General features: G+C 35.4%; 2 protein-coding genes across 11 annotated transcripts; both read right to left on the reverse strand.

Annotated features, from left to right (window-relative positions):
• Positions 1–302: 302 nt before the first annotated feature.
• On the reverse strand, positions 303–3,797 carry LOC149182782 (putative protein S-acyltransferase 19). Of its 3 annotated transcripts, none has more exons than XM_089416948.1 (6): positions 3,668–3,797; positions 3,488–3,575; positions 3,315–3,408; positions 3,119–3,150; positions 1,229–1,309; positions 1,032–1,131 (listed from the first exon to the last, which is right to left on the reverse strand). In XM_089416948.1, exons 1-5 carry the CDS (start codon positions 3,749–3,751, stop codon positions 1,233–1,235), a joined length of 375 nt encoding a protein of 124 aa, XP_089273074.1. In that variant the 5' UTR covers positions 3,752–3,797; the 3' UTR covers positions 1,032–1,131; positions 1,229–1,232. The 3 variants fall into 3 exon arrangements, with proteins under 3 accessions (XP_089273073.1, XP_089273074.1, XP_089273075.1); XM_089416949.1 differs by having other exon boundaries at positions 3,488–3,538; positions 3,668–3,795; XM_089416947.1 differs by lacking the exons at positions 3,488–3,575; positions 3,668–3,797 and adding an exon at positions 303–831 and having other exon boundaries at positions 934–1,131; positions 3,315–3,481.
• On the reverse strand, positions 3,686–8,681 carry LOC149182783 (uncharacterized). Of its 8 annotated transcripts, XR_016257158.1 has the most exons (10): positions 8,372–8,681; positions 7,854–7,920; positions 7,628–7,756; positions 7,386–7,540; positions 7,206–7,293; positions 7,033–7,126; positions 6,837–6,868; positions 4,136–4,232; positions 3,910–4,038; positions 3,686–3,819 (listed from the first exon to the last, which is right to left on the reverse strand). XR_016257158.1 is itself a non-coding variant. In XM_089416942.1 (9 exons), exons 1-9 carry the CDS (start codon positions 8,537–8,539, stop codon positions 4,014–4,016), a joined length of 852 nt encoding a protein of 283 aa, XP_089273068.1. In that variant the 5' UTR covers positions 8,540–8,681; the 3' UTR covers positions 3,885–4,013. The 8 variants fall into 8 exon arrangements, 7 of the variants coding, with proteins under 7 accessions (XP_089273068.1, XP_089273066.1, XP_089273067.1 ...); XM_089416942.1 differs by lacking the exon at positions 3,686–3,819 and having other exon boundaries at positions 3,885–4,038; positions 7,033–7,123; XM_089416940.1 differs by lacking the exon at positions 3,686–3,819 and having other exon boundaries at positions 3,885–4,038.
• Between the last annotated feature and the right edge of the window lie 1,265 nt (positions 8,682–9,946).

The following is a 9,946-nucleotide window of genomic DNA, read 5'->3' on the forward strand; positions in this document are numbered from 1 at the left end:
CAACAATAAGTTTTTCTTTTCAATTAAGAAGCTACCAGTTCTTTGGTTGTCGCATAAAATATAAATTGAGGAGTTAAAAGACACTAGGGCCATTATAGCTAAACATGCATCAAGGTTTACTGCTTTACCCGATCAGGATGCAAAAAGAAATGCTACAACGCAGTAGCAATGGATTCATCAGCGAAAATTGGCCAGACTTTAATTAATTCACAAAAACGTTGAATGATATCAATTGTTCAAAAGTTTTAAACAAGTAAAGAAACACGAGAAAAGACAATAAATGCTCACAAAAACAAAAGAGGTGTGCAAATGATTAAATTAGTTACTGAGGTGTGCTGAAATGCCTTAAAAAGTGCTTATAGACTTTAACTATATTTATTAAGGACCCCAACTGGAATTTGCAAAGCAAAAAGTTTTTCCCCAAGGTTTGTTATTATCATGTTCTCGTTCTCTAAAAGTTTGCTCCAAGTAGATCAAGTGGGCAAGGGACTTTACATGGACTCCACTCAACTTGGACTTTACATGGACTCCACTCAACTTCAAACACAGCTTCAGCCATTATGCAGAGTGATTGAAATTGAACACAGCTAAGTAAAGAAGACCAACAATTGAGCTATAATCAGTATCAGGGACTCCTCGAGCACCAACTGGACACAAAACAGATGAAGACTCCCTAGCCTTTGCCGCTGCTCGCATAGCTTCATCTGGATTTAATTTGGCTAGCCTCCAAGCACTGATTCTAACAGGACGCTTCTGCATCCTGTTTTCCATCCTATTTACAACCTCGATATCATCAGGATCAACAGTGGACGGGTGTGGAATAACTTCATCCTGCCATTTAACACACAATACATGTCAGCCTGTACTACTATAGTCTGACCAAATTACAGACCTAAACCAAGATTTGAAATTGTGGATAACAAATTTATATACCTGATGCTCAACAAATATTCTAAGTGGTGTACACCATGCACCTTTATACTGCAAACCAAGAGAAATTCCTCCACTTAAACCAGTGGCAGTTGAACCACTTGGAGAAGAAGGTATACTTCGTGCATCACCCTCAACAGAAACTCCTGGCGGCTCACTTTGTGACCTCATTGCCACTACATATTCATATGTCGTAATTCCCTGCTATTCAGTACTCTTGTTAAAGGATGTTAAGTTTAGTGAATATAAATCGACAAAAGATTGTTGAGAACCATATGGATTTTTAAATAAAACTAACCTTTTTAATCAGTGTAATATGAAAAAAGAAAAGCTCTGCTAATGGCATTGAAGCAAGTAAGGCCACCAATGTACATACTACCTGCACGAAGACAACATCAGAACTCAGTTTCAGAGACAAAAGCTTACTAAAGTTTTATGCCGGTTATCAAACTTAGAGTACCTTAATATTGGCTGAATGTTGTTAGGTTTATCAGATTTTATAGAACCTCTTCAATGAATTACTGTCCTTCCTATAATTCAGGAATCATTCAACATTTTCATACAATTTTTTCTCTTGTGATTCTATACAGGCATTCTGTGGTCCAGACTCCAACATAACATTCCAAGAAGTTTTCCTCAAACAACATAAACTTTAGATCCTTCTAGAAAATCTCTGAAAGAATACAATTTCAGTTCACTGAAACTGGGTAACAGCATGCCAATCACAGACAAGAGTGGACAAACATACAACCACATAGATCATCCAAAAGCATATTTCATTTCAAATACATGACAGAAATATGTTGTTCAATGTAAAGCAATTTATCTTCCTAGCAATGAAGCAAGTTTTGAACACATACATAACCAATAATCTCCCTAATCTATCAGAAATCTTGTGTTCCTCATAATATCAACTCAGCTTTAGATTTTAAAAGGGAATGATGTGTATGCCCAACCAAGCTCACAGGATTTTATCATGCATCAATATATCCACCATCCCAGCTTATTATAAAGCCTGAGTGTTCCATTTTGACACTGAAGTAAATGTTGATGCTCAAGTATTACATTGCCTTTCCAGGACTTTTAATGCTACTACTGCAATCGACTTAACTATCTCCTATTATAAAACTTTTATAAAAAAGCAAACTTAGCCATTTGCATCAGCTATAGCCTTTCATAATGCATTTCCACAAGATTATTCACTTTATGCATGTGCAGCCACGCAATCGGATGCTGACAATTGATCATCAATAGTTTTCCCCCAGACAAATGTCAAATATTAGATAGCTCCATTGCATCTTAGAAAGCATTCACAGAGCCTTCAACACTGCTCCTTGAGTCCCCAAAAGTCAAACAGGATATCATTGCAGCTGCAATGACATCTTGTAACTTGTAAGAGAGTAATAGGCAGATCCAAACTTCTAGGTATGTCCAGAAAAATTCAGAGCGACTAAGTCAAACAGGGTATGATTTCCAACATAAATAAACAAAATCCCAGATACTCTTGAGGCATAGATAGGAGCCTACTCAGCATTAGTATCCTGATCACTGTGCATCTGCACATTAATAATTGCATGGGCAACATATATGCCAGGCAAGCTACATAACCTGTCAAAACCCATAGAATGGTTTGAAGCATCCTCATATGCGTATAATAATCTCTCTCTGGATAAAATACCACTTTATATTCTCCTTGAAAGTTGAAAGTTGAAACCTTTCATCTGCATCCAAGGAGATTAGTCCGGCTTTCATGGATGATGTACACAGAAGATCTCCAAGTCACTTGAATAGCTTCATTAACCTAAGCTAGCAGTTAGCACCCCACTCAAAGCACTGAACCCCTAGATACACTTGGCATCATGTGAACTGGTACCTGCTATTCTATTAGACAGATCAGAGTTTACCCTCAGTAAGTGTGACTGGAAGTTAGGCATTTAGGGGGCTACATTGATTATATCCCGAGTTTATCCCTTGGGATTTGACTATGGGATTTAGCAAAGAATATAACTTGTATTAAGCATTCCAATGGAGTTTCAAGCCTTTGATTATATTTTGATTAAATTTGGCTTTCTATTCTGAGAGAATAGGTTCTATGACCAAGTTCTGTCACAAAGGACTTTAAAGGATGAGCATAAACATAAGAATACCAAAGGAATTTCTAATTCTATAGTTTATAGAACCACCATACCTGGAATTTGCGTCAGTGGTAGAAGGGCATTCCTACATCAAGTAGAACATAAATTTGTCAGGATTGAAGGCATCCTTAATTCTATGGGAAAAAGGGGATCAATATAACAGTTTATTCAAGACAAATATTACTGCCCATATAGGGTTTGTGCACCCATTGGGTTTGAAAATCAAACCTGAATAGAAATTGTACTTACAATTCATGGTCACCTAGGATATGGCCTTCACGCTCATTAATGCATCCAAGCATCCATTTTTCTGCAGTTTCATTTCCGGGACAAAATGGATCTTCTGTTCACAAAACCCAAACACTCATTCTCCCAATCCAACATACCCATATAAGTCAAAGCAAACAATTTGCAATTCATACCGTTAGCAGAGAACCAGAGTGAAGTGGATGCCGAATCAGGGACCTGCATGTCTTCATATTCACCCAAAAGATGACTTTCACTATTATTCTGTCAACAGACATCATGGGTATAGTTAAATTGAAAGGTGCAATGAAATTCACAGATGACCAGTAAAGGTTTTTATTGTTTTCGTGGCTCACCAGTCCAATGCCTCCTTCACATTGTTGACTTGGGTTTGAATCGCAGAATACAGACTCAGATTGATCTCCTGGAAACAAAAGCATCCGCCTTCTTTTATACCGGGGACTGCCCTTTGAAGTATGATCTGGATTAATAGTATCCTCATTCTTACCTGCTATTAACCAAATGAGACCAAACCATACTCCAACTCATTACAAAACTTTTGACATACTGTGGTTTATTTCAAAATCAGATAATTAACCTTCATTGCTTTTGATATCCAATGTAGGCAATCTGGGATCCGTTACTTCTGATAAAGGCGTAGATGTAAATAAAGTTCTATTTTCTGCCTCGCTTTGAGTCCATTCATCCCAGAGAGACTGAGATAGAACTGCGCACAAAATTAGATTGCATGTAAGTCATTAAACCAAACAGAGCACTACGAAATACCATAAACATAATGAAATTAGCAGTCAAGAATTCCTAACCCAATGGCGAATCCACATCCAATACGAAGGAGTCCTCCTTCCAGTCCCATGGATCGCTCCCATCCATCTACCCAGATCGATAAATTCAAAACACAATCTAATGGCATAGAAGACCAATAACAATATCAGAACAGACAATCATAATACAAACAATCAAGAAGCAAACAATACTATTTGAACGTTGGGTGAGTTACAGCTCCCATGAGATACAAACCAGTGAATTTCAGTCATACAGTTGTGGAAAAATCAAAGCCAGTACAGTGCAGACTACTATTTTATCCAGAGTTTGCTTTCCAACCAGCCAAAACAGTTGAATAACATGATTCCTAATTCAATATACTGCAAACCCCAGAGGATGAGGAAAACCAAACAAGCACAGTACAACTATACTACCCTACATGGCGGGAAGTATATACAGCAGAGTATAACCAAACGTATACACACATATATAGCAAGATACATACATATATGTATATATATTTGATCAAACCAGAGATTGTTCTTTTTTTTAAATATACGTGTAGGGATCTCATTCCAGCCTTTTTTTTTTTTTTTTTTTTTTTTTTTTTTTTTTTTTTTCTGGTAACTTAGAATATTTAGAAAGTGTTGAGGGACAAATCCAAAACATTATCAAAACGAACAAGCACAGTTCTTATCAAGGTGTTACTTTGCGCCTAAAACAAATGAGTAAATCAAAACGTCATACCAAAGAGCTTGCTCAAGTGCCCTGAACATATGAAGAATTAGAAAGGAACACAGAATTCGAGTTATGATCAAGCACGTATGTAAAAAGGAATTTCCTTGTTCCTAGAAGGAATAACAAAATAGAATCCATAGATAAAGGCTTCCTAAAACTCTCTGAACCCATGTACCTCTTCTACCAAGCTCTAAATATCCAGTAAACCATTCTCACATAACTCCATATGATGCCTCCATCATAATTGTTCACTCTATGATTTATTTCCTACTTATTTACCTTATGTACCTTCAATTTGCTCATCACATACTAAGGCTCCAAAGGCTGCAAAATTTCAACTTTCGAAAACCTATACCACATGTTTGCGCTGAATGCTGTATATGGATGGAATTTGTGCAGGGATACTTCTACATTATATGCTGTTACAGATAAACAATATATAATATAAATTCATTTCATTCCAAACCCTTCACCCGGCTGCACAATGGTTGCTGCTTCATTGTTGCTAAGGTTACCATTTAATATCAGGTATAGACAAAAACATCGTTGCGAGCATTCTTCAACTAATAAGTAACCATATCTATAAATGAGCTAGAAAGGATGCACCCATAATTCAGTGGCAGTATCATGCCAAAACTCTGCTAATTAAAAACGGTGGCCAACAAGCACAATTTAGTGGCTTTTGGGTGAAAACACAATGATAATACGTCTTCTGACTCATTATGCCCTTCCACCTTCACAACCCCAGCTTAGTGGTTTCTGGGTGAAATAACAACGGAAACATGTTTCCTAACTCAGTATACCCTTCCAACTTGAGCCATTATTTTGTTAATCACTAAAATCACCCCTCAAAAATCACTAGAATCACCCCTTAAAAATTCATGGTTCAATTTGCAATTCTTCTCTCACCAAGCACAGCAGATTTTTTTGTATCATCAAAAATAGCTTGAATGGAATCCCATAGCTTCTTCTCTGAGCAATCAGTAGAACTACATTTACTATTGAACATTAACTGATACAAATCATAGAAGGAAATTCATATTGCCATTTAGTGAAGGCAAAACAAGCATAAACTAGTTCGTTCAAGTCAGTAAACAACATCCAGAGTTTCCTATCGATATATGATGTGTAACTAAATGTTATAATAAACTAAGAAATACCAAGCCCAGGGATCACCTGCAAATATTATACAATTGAGTTTACATTGCATGTCTGAAGAAAAATTCTCAAAATTCCTGAATTTTGATAATATTCCTTGAAGAACTTTCCTTATCACTCCTAACATATTTACCTTCCTAATCTTCACTTCACAACTTGCCTTTAGAAATTTAAATAACACTGATATATAAAACCGACTTTCCAATCATTTAAGCTATTACTGAAACTCAAGTCAACTTAATTTACTATATATATATATATATATAGTATTTTATTTATTCATTTATTTTAACTACCATCGTCACAACACACTTCAATGTTGTTGCCATCTCTGTCATCTCAATACCAAGAGTATTGGCATGCATCAGAAGTTATTGTCATCAAGCTACTATCTTTTCTGTCATCAAGGTTACTCTGTCATCAAGAGAATGTCATTACTGTCATCATCAAGGCCACTGCTATACGAGGGTACTATACTGGTTCTCATCAATAGTCATACATCAAGGTCTAATACTGTCTCATTGTTACAATCATACAAGGTCACTGCCAAGCATGGTTACTTGCTATATCAAAGTTATTGTTATATAGGTCCTGTCACATATCCCAATCATTATCATTAAGATCATTGTCAAATATCAAGAGAGCTGTAATGAAGATCACTGTCAAAGTCATCAAATGTTGCTGTCAAGCCTAAGTTCGCTGTCATGTAAAGGTCAACACCATATTTTCTATTCTAAGAGAATAGGTTCTATGACCAAGTTCTGTCACAAAGGACTTTAAAGGATGAGCATAAACATAAGAATAAAAAAGGAGTTTCTAATTCTATAGTTTATAGAACCACCATACCTGGAATTTGCGTCAGTGGTAGAAGGGCATTCCTACATCAAGTAGAACATAAATTTGTCAGGATTGAAGGCATCCTTAATTCTATGGGAAAAAGGGGATCAGTATAACAGTTTATTCAAGACAAATATTACTGCCCATATAGGGTTTGTGCACCCATTGGGTTTGAAAATCAAACCTGAATAGAAATTGTACTTACAATTCATGGTCACCTAGGATATGGCCTTCACGCTCATTAATGCATCCAAGCATCCATTTTTCTGCAGTTTCATTTCCGGGACAAAATGGATCTTCTGTTCACAAAACCCAAACACTCATTCTCCCAATCCAACATACCCATATAAGTCAAAGCAAACAATTTGCAATTCATACCGTTAGCAGAGAACCAGAGTGAAGTGGATGCCGAATCAGGGACCTGCATGTCTTCATATTCACCCAAAAGATGACTTTCACTATTATTCTGTCAACAGACATCATGGGTATAGTTAAATTGAAAGGTGCAATGAAATTCACAGATGACCAGTAAAGGTTTTTATTGTTTTCGTGGCTCACCAGTCCAATGCCTCCTTCACATTGTTGACTTGGGTTTGAATCGTAGAATACAGACTCAGATTGATCTCCTGGAAACAAAAGCATCCGCCTTCTTTTACACCGGGGACTGCCCTTTGAAGTATGATCTGGATTAATAGTATCCTCATTCTTACCTGCTATTAACCAAATGAGACCAAACCATACTCCAACTCATTACAAAACTTTTGACATACTGTGGTTTATTTCAAAATCAGATAATTAACCTTCATTGCTTTTGATATCCAATGTGGGCAATCTGGGATCCGTTACTTCTGATAAAGGCGTGGATGTAAATAAAGTTCTGTTTTCTGCCTCGCTTTGAGTCCATTCATCCCAGAGAGACTGAGATAGAACTGCGCACAAAATTAGATTGCATGTAAGTCATTAAACCAAACAGAGCACTACGAAATACCATAAACATAATGAAATTAGCAATCAAGAATTCCTAACCCAATGGCGAATCCACATCCAATACGAAGGAGTCCTCCTTCCAGTCCCATGGATCGCTCCCATCCATCTACCCAGATCGATAAATTCAAAACACGATCTAATGGCATAGAAGACCAATAACAATATCAGAACAGACAATCATAATACAAACAATCAAGAAGCAAACAATACTATTTGAACGTTGGGTGAGTTACAGCTCCCATGAGATACAAACCAGTGAATTTCAGTCATACAGTTGTGGAAAAATCAAAGCCAGTACAGTGCAGACTACTATTTTATCCAGAGTTTGCTTTCCAACCAGCCAAAACAGTTGAATAACATGATTCCTAATTCAATATACTGCAAACCCCAAAGGATGAGGAAAACCAAACAAGCACAGTACAACTATACTACCCTACATGGCGGGAAGTATATACAGCAGAGTATAACCAAACGTATACACACATATATAGCAAGATACATACATATATGTATATATATTTGATCAAACCAGAGATTGTTCTTTTTTTTAAATATACCTGTACTGCTCTGCTGTAAAAAAACAAAAGATTTGTTGTCGTTGGAATGGCATTCACCGCGCCCAAAAACCACCGCCTCCCCATTCTTGAGAGCCAGAGTAGGTGGTAACCCGCCCAAGCGCCTACAGCTGCGATTTCCTCTGCAAAATACCTTCGAACCTGAGACATACAGAGTCGGCTAATAAGCACTCCACCAGAATCAATAAGAAGAACTGCAATTGTGCAACCTTGAGAGGGTTTCCGTTGAGGTTTCGCGAGACTTGAGCAAATACATTACGGGAGAAAATGCCCACTCCGCCAGGTGTCAAGTGAGAATGAAGGCGACGAAGTTCGCCGGGTGTCCGCCAGGTGTCAGCGTCAGAAGGAGAAGGACGACGAAAGGTCCCTTTCAAAGGAAGGCCTATCGGCCTAAATATGGCTATAATATTACATTTTTCATAAAATAATAAAATCCACATTAACATTAAATATTATTTAATTTGATTTATAATTTTTTTTTTATTAAATCAATCTACACAACCATTCTATTGATTAAAGATGATAATAAGGTCCACACTAAAATAAAACAAAGGCTATATAGTAGTTAGCACCAGTTAGCACCTGTCTTTTAACTTAAATATAATTTAATTAAACTAAAAAATAATAAAAGCAAATATTTCATTACAAAAATAAAACAACTAATAAAATGTTATATTGTTGAATGTAATAAAAAATTAAGAAATATGACTAACTAATATTATTTATATTAACATATATATACACGTTAATATATATGTTTATTTTTTTATTATATATATTTATGTGCTATATATATATATATATAAGTTATTTTAAATTGAAAATATGTTAGAAAAACTATAATTCATGAAAATGAAAATAATAGAAAAATGAAAAAAAAAAAATCAAAATCAAAAAGTTAAATAAAAAAGAAATAAATCTAAAAAAAATGATAACTAATAGAAATGGAAATTACCAAAGAGCCCATAATAAGACCTCAACTAATCACTTTACAAATAAATAAATTTAGATAATAATAAAAAAATAACAAAAATTGAATTCCTAATGTTAAACTATGGATAAGCAGTGAATTTTTTTGTCAAAGACAAATTAATACACAAGTCAAAGCAAAACTAAATGCATAATACCATGAATATAGTATTATTATTGATTCTATAATGTAGTAGTTACATTATATATCTAGTTATATAATTATGTTATAAATTATTTAGTATGTAAGACAAACATGAATTATTAATGAATAATTCCGCCATTTATATCATATAGTGTCAAATAATTTATAAATTATAGGCAGAATTATTAATGGCAGAATTAATTACTGTCAAAATTAATATAGATTTTCTTTTAACAAAGTCGGTTGCTATATTAAGGGCTGAAAAAAGGAGAGGAGTCAGAACTCCTGAAGTACATTAGATATCGATGGCAGCTTGGATCAGGAGAGTTACAAAATAGGGATCTCTCCTTGATCCTTTTTCTGCTTGTTCTAGTTCTAAAACTACCTGAGCTACTGTAGATTCTTACATATTGAGACAACCAAAATTGACATTTACAAAACAT

This window comes from Pinus tabuliformis, chromosome 3_2 (genome assembly GCF_031772625.1).
Source record: "Pinus tabuliformis cultivar Carrire ecotype Pingquan chromosome 3_2, CPIR1, whole genome shotgun sequence".
NCBI classification, from domain to species: domain Eukaryota; kingdom Viridiplantae; phylum Streptophyta; class Pinopsida; order Pinales; family Pinaceae; genus Pinus; species Pinus tabuliformis.

Coding starts and splice junctions, on each gene's coding strand:
- LOC149182783 (XM_089416940.1), bottom strand. CDS start 8,539: ATGTCTCAGGTTCGAAGGTATTTTGCAGAGGAAATCGCAGCTGTAGGC. Junction 7,541..7,627: donor GGATATCAAAAGCAATGAAG/GTTAATTATCTG, acceptor TTTGGTTAATAG/CAGGTAAGAATGAGGATACT. Junction 6,869..7,032: donor ATCCTAGGTGACCATGAATT/GTAAGTACAATT, acceptor TACTTGATGTAG/GAATGCCCTTCTACCACTGA.
- LOC149182782 (XM_089416947.1), bottom strand. CDS start 1,276: ATGCCATTAGCAGAGCTTTTCTTTTTTCATATTACACTGATTAAAAAG. Junction 1,132..1,228: donor ATATTACACTGATTAAAAAG/GTTAGTTTTATT, acceptor ACTGAATAGCAG/GGAATTACGACATATGAATA. Junction 832..933: donor GAATATTTGTTGAGCATCAG/GTATATAAATTT, acceptor GTTAAATGGCAG/GATGAAGTTATTCCACACCC.